The 24,358-nt window shown below is 49.0% G+C and overlaps 1 protein-coding gene across 5 annotated transcripts; it reads right to left on the reverse strand.

The window, feature by feature from the left end:
- Window positions 1-334: 334 nt before the first annotated feature.
- Nsmce1 (NSE1 homolog, SMC5-SMC6 complex component) lies at window positions 335-24,134 on the reverse strand. 5 transcript variants are annotated; one of them, NM_001360659.2, is made up of 8 exons: window positions 24,104-24,134; window positions 19,029-19,175; window positions 4,799-4,920; window positions 4,566-4,643; window positions 3,843-3,950; window positions 1,720-1,836; window positions 970-1,090; window positions 335-534 (listed from the first exon to the last, which is right to left on the reverse strand). In NM_001360659.2, exons 2-8 carry the CDS (start codon window positions 19,162-19,164, stop codon window positions 455-457), a joined length of 762 nt encoding a protein of 253 aa, NP_001347588.2. In that variant the 5' UTR covers window positions 19,165-19,175; window positions 24,104-24,134; the 3' UTR covers window positions 335-454. The 5 variants fall into 5 exon arrangements, with proteins under 5 accessions (NP_001347588.2, NP_080606.3, NP_001363940.1 ...); NM_026330.4 differs by having other exon boundaries at window positions 3,804-3,950; NM_001377011.1 differs by having other exon boundaries at window positions 3,804-3,950; window positions 24,100-24,134.
- Between the last annotated feature and the right edge of the window lie 224 nt (window positions 24,135-24,358).

Below are 24,358 nucleotides of genomic sequence, written 5' to 3' on the forward strand. Positions count from 1 at the left end.
CATTTGACTGTCCAGGGGACTGAGGCCAGGAGCAGAGCAGCTGCGGCAGCTGGGAATGAGAGGTGGGATCCAGTCTGGCCAGCAGTCGTGAGGCCAAATGGACAGGGTTTGAGGACAGCCTGATCTAGTCCAGCCCAGCCTGCAGGGGTCTACTGCACTTGGGGCCAGAGTAAGGGCCTATTGTAGCTGTGGACACTAAGGTTAATATCATGGGCCAAAACTGCAACGAAGCAATGGCACCCAGAGCCAGCCAAAGAGACATCTGCCCAGGGCTGCCGTTCAGGCCAGTCCACTCAACTCAGCAAGGGGAACCCAACCTCACACAAGCCCTGGATTACAGAGCACAGCGCCATCAGGAAACATTTACTAAAAACGTGTTAAGAACAAATAACAAAGGAGGCACGGCAGTCCTAAATGGACTGTGAGGGTCAGCCCAGAACGATGCAGGACACAGCTAGTGCTGCCGGGTCCGTAAGGACTTTCTGCTCGACTTGGAGATGCCAGCTTCCCTCTCCTTCTCAGGGTTGTAGACTTCTGTGTATAGAACAGCACAGAGACACACAATGAGCAGCAGGACCAATGGCCTGATCACACAGTACAGTACAGCAGCTACATCTACAGCTGTTTCCCATGAGGACATGTCACTGTTAACCCTCCTCCCACAGCACCGTGAGCCAGGCAGCATGGCTCACTGAGGGAGCTGGGGAGTGGCTTTCCCATCCCTGTCCCTGGGTGGCTATAAGGACAGCCTTGTTTGGCTCTCACAAACCTTGGGGTCTATTGGATTTTAGAGCCCTGTAGGATAAGGCAGTGTTCACCTGTGCTTCAGCAGGTCACTAACGATGATCTTCATGCTCAGAGACCTCCTCATGCCTCGGGTGCTCTTGGGGCCCAGACTTAGAACAGAGGTCCCACAGACAGCCCATCACAAGGTCACCCCATCCCATAAGCACTCTGGAGGCCACGTACCTGGTATATCGTGGGGCCAGTAGTCATTACAGTGGGGGCAGTGTGGTTCAGGGATGGACTGGAAGTATTTGGCCACACAAGGCAAATGCATCCTAATTCCACACGTCTCACAACTTTGACCCTGAAACAAGAAAGCCTGATGACCATGGACAAGCACATCTCTCAACTTCACAAACCTTCAGAAAGCTGCAAGAAAATGGCTAGCAGGCTGGAGGGTTTAACCTTCTAGGCCCCAACTTAATGCTGGCAATAAACCCAAGCCCCTGACCAGAGAGTCCCTGGTGGGAGATAGAGGCATACAGTTTTGTAGTAGGCCAAGTAGCAACATGTATCGCACACTTTACGATCAAGAGAAGCATGTTATAAGCCAGAGAATCTGAACATAGAAATACCATGGGCCCCATGGATACACATATAGAAGATCAGTATGGAGCCTGGTTGTCCAAGATAATCAAAAAGAAGCAAACTCAGGCATCCAGCCAGACTGAGTCGTAGGGGACCCTGCAAAGCAGAACAGCAGAATGGTGGGGACAGAAAAACCTGCCACAGAGCTACCAAGGCTTAAGGTATCAGCCAGCACCTAACAGTACCCTGGGATACGGCTGAGTGGCCAGGGAGAGAGCTAGGGAGTGCAGCAGCAGGAGTATAGCATGGCCTGTCCTAAAGCTGCTATATCCTGAAGTATATAGTAACAGTAGAGGTCCAGTGGGCTGAGCATCAGGACCCCACTCCCACTGCTGCCTGCAGTACCTGGATGAGGAGGCCGTGGCAGATGTTGCACATCTTCACAGAATCTGGGTAGCTCTCTCGGATGAACTGCTCCATCTCCAAGATAGCCCGGCCATGCAAGGTGAACTCTCCCTCCTTCTGCAGAGATACAACACACTCACGCTAGCTCAGTGCTGACTCTCCGGGTCCCACAGCCCAGAGTGCAGGAGGACTAGGTCTAGATACTCTAGTCACTGCACACTGTCACCAATCCCAGCCAACCAATGTCAGCAAAGTCCCCTTAGCCAAATCTCCAGAAAGGGAAACTAAATGTCAGACAATGGAGGCGAAGGTCTTCTTACCCTCCAGATCTCAGAACCTCCCCTGCCTTCACAGATATGATGACCCCATCTTCACAGCCACCCTACAAGCTAGTCACAGTTGGTGTCGTCAGCAAGAGAAGACAGAGGCCAGGGAGGAGAGCAATATCCCAATGGGTAACCCAAGATAACCCCAGCCGGGTGCCCACTTCCCAGCCCTTTACCACCAGTGTTGCCCCATCACTGCCAGCCCTGCCTGCCACTTTACAAATGAAGCTGGAAGAGCCAGCGTGGAGGCTCAGTGATCCTGGGCATGTGACGTGGACAGAGGGAAGCTGACAGGACGGCCACACACAAAGGTGGCCCTGTAATAGAAGGAGGCTGAGGAGACAGTCCAACAAGATAGTCCCCCTGATACTGTTGTCTTCCACACTGGAGTTCCCTCCCCACCCACCAGTGGGGAAGGATGCTTGTGGAAGACAGGCTTCCTTTCCAAGGCAGAAGTGGCAGGGTGGAAACAGAGCATTTATGAGGCGGCCTGGTGACTAAAGAAGTGAGTGAAATTAGTTCCAGGAGCAAGAGTGGGCAGTGGGCAAGGAGTTCAGAAATAGAAAGGCTGTTGTACACAGAGCACAAGAATCCTGAGCAGTGGTTATTGCTAGGCAGACAGGGACGTGGGGCCTCCTCAGATGTGGCAGGAGCATGGCTAACTTGCAAGCTAGTCTCAGTTCTGTGGGAACCTGTCAAAGATCCCGGGTCCATACTAGTGGCCAGCTTCCTGAACCTCCTTCTCCTGCTCTTGAGGCTGCATGCCACTAGAGGGAGCCAACCTGAACTACGAGGAAAGGTGGGCCAAGCTCTGATGCCTGACTTACCACCCTCCAGTCCAGAGCCTCCTAGTGGACCATCCAGCTGCATAATACCTAAGCCCTTGAGCAATGAAACCTTGTGGGAAGCCTTAGCAAAGGGAGGCTGCATTTCTGAGGCCAAAGATGCCTCTAAAACCGAGTCCCTCGGATCAAGGAACCAGATGCCTAGGAAGGCTTGGCAGGGACCAGCCAGCAACCCGGTCAACAATCCTTCAGTGGGGCCCCTACAGAACTCACAGCAGCCCTGCCCAGAAAGTGGAGGAGCCCAGAGGTGCTCTCCCAACCGCGACCCCTACTGCCTGAGCCTGTGCCTTCCTTCACCAGATACATGGTGAACGAGAACTCAAGGGATACCCAGTGACAGGACTGAGAAGATTGAGGGGCTGATGGGTGGCAAGGTGGAGGGCCTCCATGCTCCCCTCCACAACAGCTCACAGATTTTTTTCAGGACTCCCATTAAACCCTTGCAGCCAAAAAAAAAAAAAAAAAAAGCTGAGCAGTGGTGGCACACACCTTTAATCCCAGCATTCTTTGGGAGGCAGAGGCAGGCAGAATTCTTAGTTCGAGGCCAGCCCGGTCTACAGAGTAAGTTCCAGAACAGCCAGGGCTACACAGAGAAACCCTGCCTTGAAAAAAAAACAAAACAAAACAAACAAACAACAAAAAAGAAAACGCTTGCAGCAGCTCCAAGCTGTCTACAGAAGGGACAGCCAGCAACTTCATTCTGAAAGGCATCTGATAAGCCTTCCATTGATTCCAGCCTCTTCCACTTGTGGCTGCAGCACTTAAGACAGACCATGTGAAAGTCAGGGAACACAGGCTCTCCTCTCAGAGGTCATGGAAAGCTTACAATAGAGAAGGGCCCACAGACAGGCCGGGCTCAACTGCTAGCACACAGACTGTGCACTCCTGAGTGAACGGGGAGGCCCCAGGGTACCTCAATCAACCACTTGCTCTGCACAAACTTCTGCAGCACCTGCTCGGCCTCCTTCTTCCTCATCTTTTTCCCTTTGAGTTGATCAACTAGGTTCAAAATGTTTGTAGAAGAAGCAAAGCCAGTTTCTGAGTCAACGATCAGTTCCAGCTGCAAGAGAAAGAGGTGCCTTATTCATCTATTTGAATAACAAACTCGACACCTAAGCCTCCAGCCAGCCCTGGTAGGAGAAGCTGCATGGACCCACACCAGGCACATCCCTACGACAGGTGCTAGGTATCCAATGTGCACACAGGTTGTGGCCCTTGTCCTAGCTTTATTCTCCACACACTGTAGACAGCCTAGGAGCACCACAAAATGGTTAAACTAGAAAGTCTACCTGCCTCGATGGGCCCAGTCAAGCTGAAACTGGAGAGGGGCGCTCCTTTCCCACCTTCCCCAGAGCTGCTATGTGCTCCCAGGACTCAGAACGTCTTAGCCAGGTGTGTGGCACATGGGCTGAGCACACTGCTACAAAGCTTGGACAAACCGTCCAGTGAGCGCCTCATTAAAGTGCAGGGCTGGGTTTGGAGCATTCTGGGCCAGGGACTGGGACCCATGCACTCCCACGAGTTCTCAGGTGCTCTGTTTGACAGGTAGCTTAAGGCCTGTCACTCCCTGTGAGACCCAGGAAGCTGGGAAGCATGACAGTGGCCTCCACAATTGCCGTTTCTATTTCCTCCCGTTAGAAACGCTGCATATGGTAGCAATGAGTACTGTACTCACAGCCTTTCTAAACAGATCCAGCTCGTTCTCTGCAAAATCCGTAGCCATTTTGGAAACTGAAGTTGTAGCAAGATTCACCTAAAAATAAACCACATAAGGATCAGGCCACGTGTCCACCACAAAGCTGATCACTTTCTCACCCCTCTCTCAGAAGCATGGGTCCCGCACGAGCCACTGCAGAGCCCTCTGAGCCAGTTTCTCAAAATGCCACTAGAGGGCGCTGCCTCGCATACCAGTGCATAAATGGGTCTCCCATCATCTTCCGTGACTCCTTTCTTTATCTCAATATACAGAGACTCCAGGACACTGTTGATGTTGTTGATGAAGTCCTCCAGCTTATCTACAGTCGCATTTCCTGGAAATAAGCAGGCAGGGATGGGAGTGGATTCGTCGAAAAAGCACACACAGCCTGTTTCAATCTCTGGCCCCTGACCACACTAGCAGCCCCAACAGAAATGTTTTGGCTTTCTTGGGCCAATGCCAATATTGTGGTTTCTTTCTTCCCGGAGTGCTCAAAGATAAGCTGAGACAGATGGTGTAGTGAGGCAGAAAGGCGGACAAGATTGTTATCTCAGACCACTGAGACAGTAGCCTTCCTTCCTCTTCCCCAAGGCTTCATGCTGCACCAGTGGCCCTCCACAGCTCCCTCCTCCTAGAAAGCTAGCCAGGACACATCTGAAGGCCTTGGGCCAGCCCAGGCCTGAGCCACAACAGGGTAAGTGAGGCACTCACAGCAGAAGAGGCCCTGTTCTAAGCATAATCCAAGCAGCTATTGCCCAAGTGTCCTCCCACTGGCCCTTCTCGGGCCCTGGCAGCTCTGAGCACAGGCAGAGACGGTGTGAACTGTGGGAGCCTGGCTCTAGCGGAAGCTCCTGCTATGCCACCATCAGGAGGCCACCAGCCATCAGGAGGCCACCAACAGGGACCTTTTTGAGAGCCATGAGTCTGAGGAGGGGAAAAGGTCCAGAAGCAGGGGGCTTGGGTGAACAGATACTAACAGCTGGTGAGAAAGACCAGGAAAGGATGCAAAGGGAGAGGGCATGTGTTACACATCCCAGCTTGGAGAGTCAGCCCCTCTGTCGGCTACAGAACCTGCTCTAACACAGTGAAGGCATACGGCCAGCTTCATACACTAGAATTACCGATCTGCAGTGTGATACTTTCAAGACCAGAGTATACCTGTTTTCACTTATTAAAATAATGTCAAAGGATTTATACTTTAGAGTTACTTTGGGAAGCCCAGCAGTGGTAGCTCACGCCTTTTAACGCCAGCACTCGGGAGGCACAGGTAGGCCTCAGAGTTTAACAGGCAGCCTGGTCTGCAGACTGAGTTTAGGGACAGCCAGGGCGACACAGAGAAACCCTGTCATGAAAAAAAACAAAACAAAACAAAAAAAAAACAAGCAAAAAAAAATTTTAAATAAAGAAAAAAAAACAAAAAACAGAACCACTGAGAAAAAAACTGCAGGAAAAACAAAAACAGAAACAGACACCATGCCACCATTTATGTTACTAAGCTTACTAAGGCTTGCACTAGAAAGAAGACTCATCTAAAGGGTCAGTCTCACTTCCTACAGAAAGTGGGCATTTCTAACACTGTGTAACAAAAATAAAGCCAGCTTAAAAGACAAAAGGTAATATTGGTAGCAGGGGAAGACATGCAACATTAAGGGCAAACAAAGACCCAGACTCATGGGTTCACAGTAATAGCAACATACATGTGCTGCAGTGGCTCTTTGTCCCTTTGTTTAATAAATCCAAGTTAAATGAAAAATCAGTATCAGCTATTAAGTGGAAAACAATGATGCGGGAGGAGGAAGCCAGGACTCAGAGCTGACATTCGCACCTCCCACTGCGGCCCCCTGACACCAGAGCCGATGCAAAGGGGCCTTTCCCATGACACACTCTGCTGGGCATGTAAGATGGCTGACACACGGTGAGGACCCCTTCTCGTCCCAGGTACCAACTTTGAAAGACTGATACTAATTCTGACAAGGGACTCAGGTGCTCAAGAGCCACTGTAATAGAAACAACATGGCTTCCCAGGGAGGAATCACTTTACACACTCAGGAAGGAAGGAGGATGTGTCCGGCGCTGGCTAATGCCCAAGGAGGAACTGGCCCTGAACAGATGAACTTCTATACCCCAGGCTTGTGCACTTTACATAGCTGACCTCTTTAATAAAATCACTTTTAGGTCCCAGCCCCAAGTCATACTTAGAACAATTTATAGAGAGACAGGTAGAGACTACAAGTCTGTCCTCTTGGGCAGATGGGAGACTTACACAGCAAAGACACTGCCAAAACTCTCTCTTATGTACATCAGTGCTGGTCTTTTCGAATAGTTGTTACCTAGGTCCACTTGCCCACCTGGCAGGCAGGACTACTGATGGTTGTGATCCTGCACTGCCCTCTTTGAGCTGCCGTTAGAGGTATGTCTTTGGGAATGGGCCTAAAGGCTGGTTCTAAGTCAGTAATGTCTCCTTTGTTATGGGACTGGAACCTAAAGGCTGGTCACTCCTGCGAAGCAAACATTTACATCCTAGGATTCTCAACTGCCCCTATTGCAGCGGGCCTGTTTAGCAGACCACTTATCTCTGGAATATTTTGGAGGCAGTGTTCCTTTAGCTAAATTCCACTTGTGTGACTTGAGTTCTCCAAAGCAAATCTATTATTGAGTCATTTATAACACTAGTTTTAATACTTTGAATTTCTTCAGTATCACTACCTCTCACTGGGTAAATGACAAGATCCTTTGTGAACAGGTTCAAACCAGTCTCACCTCCCTCTGAAAGGGACAATTCATATTTTCCACCAAAGAGGTACCTCAAAGTATCATTCAGAAAACTGCTCTCTGTGGGCAGATCAAAGGCACTCTCTTTTATACTGTACTTTCCGAGTCCTCTGGGGGTGGGATGCGAGCAACCCTCTTTTCACACAATCCCCCAGGAAGGCCACATTCATGTGGCTGCCTCCACCAATGACCTCGTGCTCAACAGGTCCCCACACCTTCACTATCTCCGATTTGCTTTGCTATTTGGTAGCAACAGGGCCAGCAGCAAAGACCCGCTTCTCTGTGAGCTCGTCTTCCCTTTCATCCCTGAGAGCCAACGTAACTTTTGACCTCAAAGCCTCTCTTAGTCACTCCAGATGGCCTGCACAGCTCTCCGTGGTGCCCTCTAATCTTCACAGCCTCCTGGCCAGGCTTGGCCCTGACAAGCCAGCCAGAGTTTCCAGTACTGCCCTCCAGAGTTCTCAAGCAGTAACCTCATGGTGGTCACCAATTGCCATGTCTGGACACCCACCCAGGAATCCCAAGCCTGGCTCCAGGTGCCAAGCAGCCCCATGTCCTTCCAGAAGCTTCCCAGCCCACTCCATGCTAAGCTGGCCAGCTCTGGGGTCTCTCTTGTGCTACCACTCAGCATCAAGGTCATTGTTCTGCCTTTATTGCTCCAGGAGGTCTTGGCCAAAAAGCGACAGTTTGCAAACCTGCAGAGCTACACATGCCCCGAACTGTGCCATGTGACTCAAAGGCAAGTATTTCCAGGCATGAAATCCTACTGTGAAAGATTTAAGAGTTAATTACCATTACTCACGCCAACCTCTCTTCAGAATCCTGAACCTACTGAGAAAATGGCACACACTTCCAACATCGAGGGTCATGCAAGCCCATCAGAGACTGCTTTCCCCAACAGCAGCAGCCTGCAGCTGGCAGTATGAAGTGTGGTCTGCTCAGCCACAAGGTGAGCAGGCTCTGGGCTGACCCCGGGGCTGTCTCCTTGTCATGCAGGCACCTGCTTTTCTTCCAGGCTGTGATCATGAGACTGTAATTAATGCATCGTGCAGCCTGCTGGACACACTGGGTACTGGTGTGATGCATTTGTCATTGCAACCACCCTGCCAGGTGCATTCCTAATGTCCCCCTCCTACACTGGCTGCCTAAAGAGAGTAAACAAGTCTCAGAGTTTCCCTAACTTGGACATGGAGCTGGGCTGCCAAACTCCAGATCCTCAGCGCAGGCAAGAAGCCATCCACCCTCAGCAGAGAAAAGCTGACAGCCTTCCCCCAGCACAACCCAGAGCTGTCACAGTACTTCAGTCACAAAAAAGGGGCTCTGCCAGGGGACGGGAGGGGAGCACAGGAACTGTAGCACCCTGGATGAGGTCACCAGAGGGGCTGCTGAAATTGGAGATGGTTTGCTGGAAGCCAAGTGGCTGACATTGGCATGCACGACATCAGTTCAGTCATCGCCTGGTCCTACCCCAAGATGGGCTGCAGAAAGGGAAAGACCCGTAAGGGCGGGAAGAAGCTCTGCTGCTTTTCCATCAGGACATGTCTGACAGAGAACCAGTTAGCGCCTGGAGCCCGGCTTCACACGGCGCTATCCCACTAAACAAAACAGGCCTCTCAGACTCAAAGCTTAGCCCACTGAGTCCGCTTTTCTGTGGCTTAGACGTATTTTCTCCCTTTTGTAACTGAATCTAGTGTGCTTTTACTAAAGAGCCTCCTGCTAAATAAATCAGAGCCTGCTTCTATAGGCTGTGGGGCTCACAGTTCACTACACACTGGACCCCAACAGCAGACAGTCAGGAAGTCTGCTGCCCTAACCTCTGGCCAACAAGTATTTTTGTTCTAAACAAGTCACCAAAGATAGGAAATGCTATTTTTAGACAGAGAAAATAAAGAGTAAAAATCAGCCCTAGGGGTCCAAACCTTTGTGAGCCGACTTGTCCTGTGACAGCAAGAAGGCCACCTGCTGAGTTTACTAACAAGGTAGAGCCCTGCTACAGACTCAAGTGCTGGGCAGAGCTGACCTCAGCTGGAGCAGTGGTTCTCAGCCTCGTGCTGCAACCCTTTAACACCAGTGCTTCTCAAGCCTCCTAACACTGCACCCTTTATATACAGTTCCTCATGTTGTGGTGACCCCAACCATAAACTTATTTCATTGCTACTTCACAACTACAGAATCGCAATGTAAATATCTGATATGCAATCCTGTAAAATGGTCATTTGATCTCCAAAGACGTTGAGACCCACAGGCTGAGAACTACTGAGCTGGAACAAAGGAAAAGCTGGCAGGAAGGACACAGAGGTACATGGGGACCCTGGGGATTCCCCCTTCAGAGCATATCACTCATCAGTCCTTAGAGAAAAGACTATCTTGACCTTTGGATATGCGGGTGCAAAAATGAGAAGACCACAGTGCAGCTGTGTGCCCTGCACGGGGCAGCGAGAGGAGAAAGAAGCATTTTACATGAAGCACAGAACACGCCTGACAGTTCTCAACAGCAGCACGTCAGACCACCGCAGCACTGCTCGTTTTTCTCAGCAGACCCCCAGGAAGCACCACCCAGGATGGACATGTAGGGGTGCATCCGAGAGAATCAAAATCACACAGGGGCCATCCTTTTGGTTCGGCATGAATGATGGGGGCCGCCTGCACTGGCCTCCACCTTCTATGGTTGTTCTTCCTTGTATCAATGTTTCAAAAAAAATCCTTGGGCTCACAACTGCCTAATGACATCTTCAGGAGTCAAGTCAAGAAAGAGAAAAGTAGCCGACCTGGCACGTGGTAGATAAGACTCAAGGGTGCAATAAGCAGATGAACTGGCTTAGTTGGGCTTTCTATTGCTGTGATAAAACACCATGACCAAAGCAACTGGGGCGGGGGGCGGGGGGTGTCATCTTACACTTCCATATCACAGTCCATCACTGAGGAAGTCAGGGCAGGATTCAGGCAGGAACCTGGAAGCAGAGGCTACTATAGGGGCCATGGAGGGGTGCTGCTTACTGGCTTGCTCCTCGTGGATTGCTCATGGTCCTCACTCAGTCTGCATGGGCCACCAGATCCAGCGTGCTAGCTTGGGTTTTAGATGCTTTCTTTGTTCAGGGGCCCATTTTCAAGCATGCCACAACCACTACTTAACAAACGAAGACATTCTAGTGAGCAGGTCTACTCAGCTGCACCAAAACAAGACAAGATGATGTGTTCACTACAGAGCACCTAACGGTCCTGCCTGTGCGCTGAATGTCCCTGAGCACTGCCACGCCATGGGCACAGTATATCCATGCAAGGACACTCTTCTGGCCAGAGGTCTGCTGTGCAGCACTGCTCCACACTGCCATTTTCCCATCCTGGTTGAGTTCTGAATGTCAACATGAATCGTCACATGCAAACCACTTTCTCAGAATTTTACTGTTGACCTTGTCAGTATGGATCCCACTGCAACTGCTCTTGCTTAAAGCGGGTGTCCATCTACCCTTTACAGAAGCAGCAAGGGTGACAGCTCTGTGCCACCAGCGCAGCAGGAGAGGCCCAGCTGAAACCAGAGCGCCTCACCTTGCTGGATCTGTAACATGGAATTTCTTCTCAGGTTTCATGAGAGCAATGCTGGCTGACACACCAGCTGACAGCAGGAGATACCACTGTAAGCGCAGTCTCCCACCAAAAGGACGGGCCACAGCAGCTACACACTCAGCAGGTTTTTACTAAAAACAAACAAGCATATACAAACCGGGGGGGGGGGGGGGTGTCTTTTTAGCATGTTAACTGACTTAGACCACTATAGGGCACCACATACCACAGGGCTCTACCAGTTTTCAGACTCCATGTGTTCCACCTTCAGGGTGATCTCTTTCCTCTTCCCTCTGCAGTTTTCTTGATGAACTCCACTACAGTGACCTTCTGTGGCTCGTGCCCAGAGCTCCACCCCATCTAACATTCCTTCCAGGGGAAGCACCCCCAGGCTCGGGTGAGCTTATAAACTGCTCATCACAGCCAAGGAGGACAGGCGTACAGTAAATTCACTAAAAATACAAGAGTACTTTACTTGGAGCTACCAAGTTGCTAATTGCTACTAAGACCTCTCTGGGAAGATGTGTTTACACAACATGACACTGCTAGAATGCCAGCATCACATGTGACTCAGCATGAGAAAAAGGAAAGAGGTGCAAGTGTGTCAGCAGCTTGCTGCCATCAAATCTGGCCAAAGCAGGGAAACGTCTGCGAACACTGGGGAGACTCCATGTTCACCAAACTGTTTACACAGCACAGTTCCGGTACTTGTTTGCTGGGCTTACGGGAATGCTTTCCAATCTTAATTTTTTTTAGATGTATTTATTTATTTAGTATCTAGGGGTCTTTGGTCTGTATGTATGGCTGTGCATCACATGTGCTAGAGGTCAGAAAAGGGTACTGGATCTCCTAGACTGGAGTTACTGGTTTGAGCCACAATATGGGAACCGAACACCTATGTCCTCTGCGAGAGTAGCCACCCCATATGCTAGGAGTGGTGGCGCACGCCTTTAATCCCAACACTTGGGAGGCAGAAGCAGGTGGATCTCTGTTTGAGGCCAGCCTGGTCTACAGAGTCAGTTCCAAAACAACCTGGGTTATATAGACCCTATCTTAGAAAGAAAAAAAAAAAAAAAAAAAAAAAAAGAACAGCCATCCCTGACCTCTTAACCCTTGAGCCATCTCTTTAGCCACCAATCTGTTTGTCTGTCTGTCTGTTTGCTTGCTTTTTCAAGACAGGGTTTCTCTATGTAGCCCTGGCTGCCCTGGAACTCACTCTATAGACCGTGCTGGCCTCAAACTCAGAGATCTACCTGCCTCTGTCTCTGTCTCTGCCTCTCTGCCTCTCTGCCTCTCTGGCTCTGCCTCTGCCTCCCAAGTGCTAAGATTAAAGGTATGCACCACTAAGCCCAACCCTTAATTTTTTTATATCTAAATTTTAAATATTTTATCTTCAGAAAATAACTTTTACACTTTACTAATAATTAACATAAAGCAAAATCAGTTACAAAATGTCAATGGCACTAGCAGCCCTTAAAGAATTTAGGGAGAAATGCTAGTGAACTATGAGCCAGAGAGCCAAATGGACATTGACCTTGCCTCCAGATGGCTCCCATTTGGAGATGCTCAGTTGGTGAATCACTCTCCATGGAAGCGGGAGGACTCGAGTTCAATCCCCGGAACTCAGAGAAAGGTAGAAGGACACAACAGACCTCACAGATGTTGCCCTCTACCTCCACAAGCACACCCTCCAGGACAACCTACACTCATCAATACACACATACTAGAAAATGTTTCTAGGGGGCTGGAGAGATGGCTCAGTGGTTAAGAGCACTGACTGCTCTTCCAGGGGTCCTGAGTTCAATTCCCAGCAACCACATGGTGGCTCATAACCATCTGTAATGGGATCTGATGCCCTCTTCCGGTGTGTCTGAAAAGAGCAATAGTGTACTCATATGCATAAAATAAATAAACAAATCTTTATAAAAAGAAAATGTGTCTAAAGCATAAGACACACACTGGTCACATTAGTGAGGAAAAGCCTATCCGACATCATCTCCTCCTGACACCTCATCTGACCTCATCTGAGTGGGGAAGACCCAACACCAGTTTTGCAGGCCTCCACACACTCCTGAAAGTGGCCTGGATCTAAGGAGGAGGAGGCTCCATACGCGAGAAGCTGAGGAACTCTCTACAGCTACCTCATGCAGCTACTGTGCACTTCAGCTGTGGCTACTCCAAACTGATACACTCTATGTAAAAATGCACACTGAATTCCACAGCTACGACATTTTTAAATATTTAAAGTGTTAAAGTAACCTTATATGAGTGTGTGGTGTTGGCCTGGAACCCAATTTGTTAATGGGCTGAATTACATAATTTTATGAGTTAACTTTCTTTGCCTCTATCATGTATCCCAGGCTGGCCATGAACTGTCTCTGTAGCCAAGAATGAACTTCTGATCTTCCAGCATCCACCTCCTAAATGCTGAGATTACAAGCGTGCACACCGCACCCAGCTCATGTGGTCCAGGGCGAGAATCCAGGCTTCATGTGTACTAGATAAGCACACTATCAACTGAGCTGCATGACCTCACTGGCTGACTTCAAATGCTATGGTGGTATGAATAGGAATGGCCCCCATACATTCATGTGTTTGAATGCATGGCCATAGGGAGGTGTGGCCTTGTTGGAGGAAGACAGGCTTTGAGGTCTTATATAGTCAAGCTACACCCCGTTTGAGACACAATCTCCTGCTGCTGCTTTTGGATCAAGATGTAGAACTTTGAGATCCTTCCCTAGCACCATGTCTCCCTGCATGTTGCTGTGTTTCCCAGGACAATAATGGACTATACCTCTGAGTCTGTAAGCCAGACACAAATTAAATGTTTTCCTTTATAAGAGTTGTCGAGGTCATGGTGTCTCTTCATGGCAATAAAACCAAAATAAGACAAATGCTAAACTAACCCAACACTCTTCAAATAAGCCCACTTGATCCCCCTGTATCATCTTTGGGTTAGAATCAGCATATCAGCTTGAGAATGCCCGAGGTAAACCATGGTCTGTGATCTCTGTCCTCACAACGCCTTTGACATCACAGTGATGCAGGCCTCATAAACTAAGGGCATAGGCACTCCCTTCTCATCACAGTTCGCTCAGTCAGGGCAGAATCGGTATAACAGACGAGAATGTGGAACTTTCTCAGACTCTGGAATACCTGACTTTATATAACACGACATCTTGGGACGAGACCCTAGTCTAAATATGAAATTTACTCAGGATTCCTATACACTTAATGACAGGCTAAAGATAATTTTACGTAACAGCTTAAAGAATGTTGTATGTGAGAGACTGAGTGTGGGACCTTCCACTGTGTCAGGCCGGTGCTCAGCAGATTCCAGGCTGTGCAGCATTTGGTTTAGGAGCGCTTCATCTGTATTTTAAATTTTATTTTCCGTTCACATTCGTTTATTTTTGCAGCAGTCAGAGTTGGTTCTCTCCTTCCACTATGTAAGTCCTGGGAACTGAACTCAGGTCGTCAGTCTTAGTGGAAAACACCTTTATCCACTGAGTTATCTCAACAGCCCGCTGTCAACTTATGTTTCTTATTTAAAATTATGGCAGAGGGTTAAGCTTAGAAGGGGCAGCTCTTCCCAGTCTCCCCAGAAGCTGCCTGACCCTCTGGCCTTCAAGTGCTTATTTCTCTGGTGACATAGACTCTCCTGATATACTGGGTACCTCTGAAGTCTTCTAGATGTGCCTCCAGCTCAACCTGGTCAGTCTGCCATGGCTGAAACCCTGCCCAGCTGAGCTAGGACAGCTGAAGTCTCACCCCACTGCTGCCTATCATACAAGAACCACCCAAATAGTAACCTAACCCAACACTGGTTAGTTTACTGCCCCTGGTTCCTAAAAGCCCTGGAATTTCCAGGGTGAGGGCACCTTTTGTTCTAATGGGGAAGCTCTAGGTAGTTTCAAGGTAGGAGCTGGTCACCAGAAAGACAGTGTCAGCATCAGAATCCCCCAAACACTAGGGAAAGGAAGGACTAAGGCCTGAGTTAATCACAGACAGGATGCTGACATAAACCCCCTGAACAAAACTGGGACCCCAGAAAAACACTCCAAGTTCTAGGAGGGTGGTATACTTAAAAAGCTCAAAAGTACCACACCATCTCACCTCCCAAATCCCACCCTTCACATTTTCTCTATCTGCCTATGTATGAGTTACACAATTGTGGCAGACATGTCCAGCCCACAGCCAACATGCATCTCAGGACAGCCACAGATGATGAAGTTGTCATATCACAACGTCAAAAGGTCAGAGACCCCACTTCCTAACAAATGTATACAAAGTACTTTCCTGAGCGCTGAGTCAGTCCAGCGAATTAGCTAAGAGGAAGATGGGGTCACAGAAGCCCTTGACTTACAGTCAAAAGTGCATGTGACCTGAGACTCACAGCTAGCACCTGAATTGGGACAGTGTGTGGGACTGTCACCCTTTGGCTTGTGGAATCTGATGCTTCTCTCATAAAGACAGGGTCAAACTTAAGTGAACTGCTGGACACCTGCCCTGGAGAATGGAAAAGGCAACATGTCTAGTGTGTGGTGGGGATCCCAGTCAGTCTCTCAGGAGTTCACTGGCCTGTGCTGACATTCTGTCCCTCTCTGGACTGTTTGGAGAAGGAAATGTCCCCATTACTCCACCTAGACCCAATGTGGAAATCCTCCACTTAGCTCCTAACCTCTGTTTTCTAAACTGCCTGTATCTGTGACCAGCAAGGGAATTCTACAGACATGATGTGACTCATGACTCAAGGCCACCAGTCCCTAGCACAGAGCAGTCTCAGGCAGTAACACTGAACAAGGTACATGCACAGGGATATAAGCCCTGCAGAGAATCCAAGGTATTTAGCAAAATACACAAGTCTCCAGATTCTCTCTGAGGAGCCAGGCGGCTCTGCACCAGGAGTTCAGGTCAAAATCTAACTCCTCTGGGTCAAGGACAATGGGGAATAAACATTCCCCAGGGGCCCCAAGGATACACCAGGACAAACAGTGCTTCTAATGAGCATGACTACACCCGTGGCAGGCAGGGCATGGCCTGCAGATCAGTTGCTACTTTGTACAACACGTCTCCTACAGTGTTGGTCCCACTGTGCAAGGGATTATTCTGGGCAGTACTTCGGAATATAAGAGAAATAAGACTGGGTCTTGTAAGCATTTCTGATTTTTGTATCATTTAGCTCCATCATTTGTTGTTTTAAAATCTCTCTAGTAACAAGAATTCTTGGATGGCAGATAGGACACGACAGCCTTGATAACCCTGCTTACCTTAGCACATGCAAGCACAAAAAATAGTGCACATGGCCAGGTGTGGTGGTGCAAAACTTAATCCCACCACTCTGGAGGCAGAAGCAGGTGAAGCCCTGTGAGGTCAAGGCCAGCCTTGTCGACACAGTGAGCTCCAGGACTGCGTAAAGAAACCCAGTCTCAAACAACCCAGAAAGAAGAAGGGGGGCGGGGGGAGAGACAGACAGACAGATAGACAGACAGACAGGGTGCACACAGTCAGTGGCCGTCACGTTAGAACAGGGCAGGCAGTATGGCGGCATGAAGACAAGTGCACACTCACTTGACCAATGGCTGCTAAGTCTCCTGCCCAGTCTCCGAGTCTCCCGTTGTGCTTCCTTCACACACTAGACTTCACTGTGGGCATGCATGGACAGGAGAAAGCGCAGGACACTCGGGGTTTAGTACTAGCCCTAGTTTCAGGTATGCACGGGGAGTCTCACAACATATCCCAGCAGACAAGGAGCTACTGCTATAAATCACTTCCTAGACAAATTCTACAGGACTTTCCTAGATTAGGTCATAGCAACTTAGAGATTAAAGAAAGGCCAAACTTCTTTCATTCTGAGCAGTAAGGCATCATACGGCTCCAGGACAGCACCACAAAACTGTGCTGTCAACAAGAAACCAAAAGGAAGAGGGAAGAACAAAACCTGCCCTATAGCTAAGAGATGGTCTTGGCTGGGAAAATGTTAGCTGTGCAAGCCATGAAGACTGGGTTCAAATCCCCAGCAACCAAGTAGAGCCAGGGAAGGGAGTACACATCTGTAATCCCACTGGATTACACATATGGGGAAGTGGGGCAGAGACAAGAGAACTCCAGGAACCTTAGGCAGGAGACCCCATCTTAAACAAGGTGGAAGGAAGGAGAGGTGCAACATCCAGGGGTGTCCTCTGACTCTCACATGTACACCTGCATTCATATTCCCCCCTCCCCCTTCTCGCTCTCTCTCTCTCACACACACATCTCTTTCTCTCTCACACACACACAGGAAAAAGCATAAGAGACAATCTCACAGCCACCAGGCCATCTCTGAAGGATGCTGAGTGGTAGACATGAAGTTCTATGGGGCTTGAAGCAGGGAGGATAGGTGTGGCCCTCCTGCTCAGTAAAGAGTCTCTCAACCACTGGGCGTGGTGGTGCATGCCTTTAATCTCGGGAGGCAGAGGCAGGCGGATTTCTGAGTTCAAGGCCAGCCCAGTCTACAGCGTGAGTTCCAGGACAGCCAGGGCTATACAGAGAAACCCTGTCTCAAAAAACAAAACAAAACAAAAAACAAAAATCAAAAACAAAAAAAGAGTCTCTCAACCAAGTTCCTCTTCCACTGCTGTTCAGGCAAAGACAGCTCACAGGCTTCCTAGAGGACAATCCCCAAGCAGACACTGATCACAGTTCCCTGCTTCAAATCCTCCCAGAGGTCTGCACTGTGCGCTGGGCTCTTCTCATCTGGAAACAGCGCCAGCAAGCACTGGCAAGCTTCAGTAGGCCGCCCTGCTCAAGGCCTTCAGCCTCTGATTGCTTCTGCGAATTAGTTCCCTCCCGGGATGTGCTAGAGTGTCTCATGCCCTCTGCTCTGGAGAACAGGCTCCAGGTTGCCTTCTTACATTCTCTCCCCACTGCATGTCTTGGAGGAACCCCGTTTCTATGTTCTTCCCACCCCCCTCAGTCCGTGTACCCCTATATCTATGGGCCCTCCCTTACCTCTATAGAGCTCTAACTGAACGCTTCCCTCTTCTCCACTCCTCCAAGTTCTCGACCCATACCCCTCTCCTCACTCCTGCCTTGGTTCACTTTTTTAAATGCCATGTTATTGTTCTCGTTGTTAAAATTAGAAATACAGAAAGGGAAACAGAACTGCAGAACAAAAGCGAACACCTGTAGTCAAGAATATACTAACACAGCCAGGCAGTGGATGTACACCTTTAATCCTGGCACTCCGGAGGCAGAGGCACATACATCTCTAGGTTTGAGGCCAGCCTGGTCTACAGAGAGTCCTAGGACAGTCAGGGCTACACAGAGGGAAAAGAAAAGAAAAAGAAAGAAAAGACTAATACTACAATGTGCTCAGTCCAGCTTTCTTCTTTAGAAAGGAACACAGCACAAGATGAAGTGTCTGATTCCCACTGGCCATCCTCTTCTACACCCTCCCATGCAAAAGCCAGCAGCACTGCAGCTCACAGCACAACCTTCCAGTCCCCTCTGGTACTTTCCTAAGAAAGGAAAGTAATTTTGCACTTTCCCAGAACCTAACAGTAACATCGTAGAGTAGGGTCAACTTTTCTTCTCATTTACAAACTCTCCCATTCGGACGCTGGACACAGTCGGCTTCCTGTGAGTCTAAGGAGCTTTCCTTACTGACCCCATTGCTTCTACTGCCCTTCCAATGACTGGAGGCCACAGGGCACACAGCCGGCACTCGTACCAGGCTGGCTGGATCTAAGGCTGTGCCCTGCCCATGTGCTAAACAGCCCTCTTTCTAACAACAGGCACCCAAGCACTCTTCCTGCGCTAGCCTAGTCACTCCTCAACTCTCAGGATCCCGTGAGTTACAGTCACGCTTCCGACTCTGAAGACATGGACACCAGTACAGAAGTGCACGCTGGAGCCCTGCTGTGAACTGTAACTTCACACATTCAGAATCCGGGCTTCTGCTTCTCAGACTAAATGGCAGTCACTTTGGGGAGGTAGAGAAAGACGAGATCAGAGTCTTGAATGGTCCGGTCAGGGCTACCAGATCATTCTTCTCTTGTTGCTATCCCAGCATCGCTACTCTCTGATCATCATCAGCAGGGGCTGTGGGAGCAGGGACACAGCACTTACGGTCATGGACCTGGTAGCAGTGGTTCTGCAGACGCCGAACCTCCCACTCCTCCAGCACACCGTGGGTCATGAGCAGCTGGAGGAAGCGCCGGTGCACATCCGTCATGGCTCCTGCTCTCCTCGTGCTGCCCTGCATGTTGGAGGGAGCTGAAAAACAGGTGGCACCGTCACCTCCGTGCACACAAGAGCAATGGTGGGGGTCTGTACTCCATCATGTTCAGAAACACGCACTGCATGTGGCTGCCAAAGTTCAGCTTGTGCTGATGACTCCAGAAGTAAAAAGAACTGGGTCGGCTCGAGTCCATCCCACTGGTTCTGGAGGTTCTGGAGCCATAAGCACAGGTTCTCAGCCCTCCTAACTAACTACTTGCAAAGTGGTGACCCGGACCACTCAAGTCTCCATCTTATTCAGTTTCTAACCTAAAAAGTGGGAATGGTGACAGAAATGTTCTCCCAAGAACTCCTGTAAGTCAGTGAGTTAACACAGGTGACATTATAGTGCCGAGGAAAGCAGCAAAGCTGTGCCAATCACCACAGGGTAATTCTCAGTCTGTACCCTGTGCCCTGAGTCTGGACCACTTACCAGCTCAACAGCCCTGGAGAAACTAAGCCAAGGCCTTGTGTTCTTTCTACAAAAGTAAGGTACCCTCTGGCAAGACGACCTTAACAGACTCTAGCTTCCCCTCTCCCCAGCTGCCAATAAAACATGTATCAGGACTATGGGCCATTTCTACAGTCCCCTGCTCTCTCACAGAAAGCTATCTTTTGGGTCCAGCATGGCCTAGCAGGTAAAGACAAGTGCCACAAAGTTCAATCTTGAATTCAATCTCCACGGCCGACATGGTGGAAGAGAACCGATTCTTGCAAGTTCTCCTCGGACCTCTACATGAATGCTCTGATGTAGGTGAGCCACACCCACACAGAGACACAAAAATAAATGTAATAAAAACTTATCTTTCTGCAAACCACAAAGATCAGAGCTGATAAACACACACCTGCTCCTGCCAGGCAGGCGGGGCTTGGGCGGGGCTAGGGCGGGGCTGGGTGGATGGTGCAGGCCACGCAGCCACACAACTGAGATCACACTCTGGTCCCCTTCTCTCCAAACACAAGAAAAACTCTGCAGAGGATATCCAGAAAAGCATCCGGGATCTTGGAGGCTAGGCTGACCACGTGACCAGAGGTCCAAGAGTATGCTTTGGAGTGACTGACAGCCTCTGTTTCCCAATCCCTAAAAATTAGCTTTCTGAAGATGAGAAGAGGAAAGCAGATCTTTGGGTGTTTTTGTTTGTTTGTTTGTTTTTTGTTTTTTGTTTTTGTTTTTTTGAGAAAGAGTCACACTATATAGTCCGGGTTGGCTTAAAACTCACCATGAAGACTAGACTAGCCTCAAACTCATAGAAATAAATACTCCTGTCTCTGCCTGCCTCTGTTTCCTGAGCATGCTGAGATGAAAGGCATGAACTACCTACCATGCCTGTCTCAGATGTTTCTTTTTTTAAATTTTAGTTCTGTCTTCCAAGATTGCCAGCTCAATGAATAAGCATGGCTTAAGGATTCAATTTCTGCCTCTGCGTGACAGGCAACATGAATTCTGGCTCCACAATTAGATTAATGATAATAATGAAGAGAAAGAGCTCAGTAGCAGAGAGCTTACCTAGAATGCACCAGGCCCTAGGTTCAACCCTGGGATAAGGGAGGGAGAAAAGGAGAGGGGAAGAGAAAAGAAAGAAGAAACCCAATTTAAGGATTAAAAAACAATCTATCCTGCAAACTGAGCTAGTGTGGTTTTATTAATGAGTCAAAATGTACTTTATGGTTTTTTTTAAAAAAAGGATTAGCAGAAATAAAGATCATCACAAAGTGGCAAACGGTCACACAAGCGCGCACACACAACTTCTTCAAATGTTTAGGCCTTTATGAGGAGGTCTCACAAACATTCATGTTAGTTTATCAGGGTTGCAGCACACATAAATCCACTGTGGGGTGGGGAAGCTTGCAGCCCTCTGGATCACGAGATGAAAACACGGGAAATGCTAAGTGCATAGGACACTAAGAACACAGGGAGAGGTGATCAGCAGGACAGCAAAAGCTGAAGGGGAGGGTCAGGTCTGCCCTGCTGGCTGCAGAACAGGACTCAAGGCAGCCAGAGCCAGGCTACAGGCTGGACTGACTATGAGACAATGAAGTCAGAAGCCAATATCCAAGAGGTGAGTAAGGCAAGCCCATTTGCTCAAATTTAAGGAATGCAGTTATAAAGAATCCCTTCTAGCCGGGTCTGGTGTGCAGGGCCTCATGAACCCAGCCCGAGGAAGGGTTGAAGCAGGGGAGAAGGAAAGAAAGGACGAGCCATAAGTCATCCATCGGTTCCAGGATTGGCATCCGTCAATCAATGCAGCGGAAGTCAGAAGAAAGGGGGGAAAGCAAGTATTGAGTCAGTACACACAGAAAACATGTTGATAACGTGATCACGTTACATGTAACCAAGATCTAGAGTAGGAAAGGATGTCCTTAGAAGACACAAAAGCCACAAAGGACAAAGCATAAAAGAACACAGTACTGGCTGACTTCATTATAGAACCTCACCAAAAATACCAAAGGAGGGGAAGGAAGGGGAGGAGGCAACATGCTGGAAGGTGTTTAAAATACACTAACCACAGAGCCTTCTTCAGAACGCACAAAGAACCCCTGTGGATCAAGAAGAAGAGAAAAATAAAGAGAAGAGCGGATGTGGAAGCAGCATGAGAGGTGATGGCTAAACAAAACACATTAAAAGCTGGTCTACATGTGATCACACAAGAGAATCAAAGACACACTGACATGGTCACAATAACACATACCAGCATTCCCAGGACTCAAAAGGCTTTGGCAGGAGAAAGAATGAGTCTGAAGTCAGTCTGGACTCTGTACAGAGTGAGTTGCAGGCCAGTGTGGGCTATAGAAAGACTCTTGCTCAGGGGTTAAGAGCATGTTAAGAACTACCTGTTAAGTTCAGCTCGGGGGATCCAAGGTCTCCGAGGGCTTCACACACATACCCATACTCAGACACACATATCCATGCATAAAATAAATCTGGGAGAGAGAACACAGAAGAAGGGAAGGGGAGAGGAGCGGAGAGAAAGTGAAGAATCTTCAGCAGGTAACAGTGGTGGACTCCCTGGCCTGTGACTTTCATCCTCTTCTGGGGGAAACAGATTCCAGCAAACTTGCATGACCCCAGAAACATATTATGTACATTCCTTACAAAAGTGTCCACACTGGCCCCAGGAGATGTGTCCATAGAAACATCATGTAATGGAAGTCTGGCAATACTATAAATGCCTTATCAACCAAGTAACAGTCATATAAAGGGATTCAAATCACACCGTGGAATCCAGGACAGTGACAAAGAAAGCAAGGCTGCTCACATCCACATGGGTACTGCTCAGAACACACTGCATGCAAGCTGGGCACTGTGGCTGCCTTTCATCCCAGCACCCTGAGGCAGAGGCAAGTAGATCTGAGTTCAAGGGTAGCCTGGTCTCCATTGCCAGTTCCAGGTCAGCCAGGGAAAGAGAAACTGTCACAAAACAAACCACAAACACACAAAACCACACCATATGCAAAAAGCAAATCACACATTCACAAGGATGCCAAACACAGAAAGAACTGTACACAGCGATCATGGCAGGGCCATAGCAACTCAGTGAGGCCTATCAACAGCAAGGAAAACAGAATTCAGAGTAGTGGGAAACTTTGTAGAGGAGATTCAATGGGGGGCTGGGGGTATGGAATAATACGTTTCTTAATCTGGTGGTGCTACACCTGAGGTGTTCATTTTATCTTCATAAGTATGTTACAAAACAAAAATACTTAAAGACAACTTAAATATTAATTAGAGAAGAGTGGTACAGAAAAAGTTCAAATGGTGTGATGTGGGGAAAGGGGTCAGAAAATGGGTGTGGAACCGATCACAGGAGCCATGCTTGTTTGTGGCTAGGATGGCAACTATCTGCAATGAGGGACTCTGCAGAGAGGATTAACCATAGATAGGTGCAGCCCACTCAAAGGACTTTAAAACCAAGGCGTTTACAGAATAAGCAATGCTTGGGTACAGCATGGGTGGCCTGTGCTAGGCAGTGTTAATCCGCTGATGGCACAGCCTGGTTTGAAACGCACCAGAACCTCATGAGGAACAGTGTTCCCCAGGAGGGAGCTGGGGCTACAAAGGTACACAAGTGATGGCGATAGTGACGGACAGTACTGCAAAAGCAGTTTCTTTTAAGGCACTGCCAGTCCCAACCGTGGTTGCTGGGCAGTGGTGGTGTACACCTTTAATCTCATCACATGGGAGATAGAGGCAGGCAGATCTGAGTTCAAGGCCAACCTAATTTACAGAGTGAATTCCAGGACAACCACGGCAATAAAGAGAAAACCTGTCTAGAAAACATAACCACAGATGATTAGATAGATTGCTTAGATAGGTAGGTAGATGATAGGCAGACAGACAGAACAAACCATGATCTAGGTTCCTTCTCTAGACTTCTCCAGTCTTGGTCTGGGTTAGAGGTGTTATTTATGGTTATCAGTACGAAATGCAACAAAACACAGAGCACAGGAATCCTATACTTTTCCAAAATCGGACAAACGGATGATTCTGAACACATTTAGCCTCAGGCTTTCAAATGCTGGCTCCACAAACAAAACAAAAAGGGGGGGGGGGAGTGGGGAGGCGGGGCACGCAAGGGGAGGGTGTGGTCGTTTTGAACAGAAGGGTACAAGTGGCTGTCACCAAACAGTGTCAGTGACAAGGCACACTTTCTCCGCCTGACCCATCAGGCGATCGGGAGTCAGGAGCTACAGGAGTTCCAGGTCAGCCTAGGCTACATGGTGAGAGCATGTCTCGAAAAGACAATTTTTTAAAATTTAAATTAACAAATAAACAACTTATGTTGTTATAGAGCTGTTCCAACCCCTGCCTTTTGCGGGCTTCAATATCTCGTCAGCGCCAAAGCCCGCGCCGACCCCATGGTCGATCCCGTTGCCCACAGATGCCCGCTCTGGTCCCCGCAGCACCCCAAAGCCTTCATACGTACCGCAAACCAGCGAGATCACGCCGGAAGCCATATCGGAGCCCGCCTCCAGGGCGGAGAGATCGCCAGACTGGAGCTCCTACTGGTGGGCTACGCGCATTCTCCCGCTCACCAGCGGAGTACTTCCGTTTTCCCCGCCCGCTCTGTTGCTATGGCGCCTTGGCACCTGTGAGCCGCCTTCTGAGCTACGCGGTTTCCCGCGCGGTTTTCGTACTTCCCGGAACGGCTTCCGCCGCCCCCGCCTCTCGCTCGCTGGAG

Source organism: Mus musculus, chromosome 7, assembly GCF_000001635.26.
Source record: "Mus musculus strain C57BL/6J chromosome 7, GRCm38.p6 C57BL/6J".
NCBI classification, from domain to species: domain Eukaryota; kingdom Metazoa; phylum Chordata; class Mammalia; order Rodentia; family Muridae; genus Mus; species Mus musculus.

What these genes read in the sequence shown, in the direction of transcription:
- Nsmce1 (NM_026330.4), bottom strand. Translation starts at nt 19,164, where the DNA reads ATGCAGGGCAGCACGAGGAGAGCAGGAGCCATGACGGATGTGCACCGG. An exon ending in GGAGACCCATTTATGCACTG is followed by an intron (nt 4,644 to 4,798) that starts GTATGCGAGGCA and finishes GTTTATTTTTAG; the next exon opens with GTGAATCTTGCTACAACTTC. An exon ending in GCCACGGCCTCCTCATCCAG is followed by an intron (nt 1,091 to 1,719) that starts GTACTGCAGGCA and finishes TTCTTGTTTCAG; the next exon opens with GGTCAAAGTTGTGAGACGTG.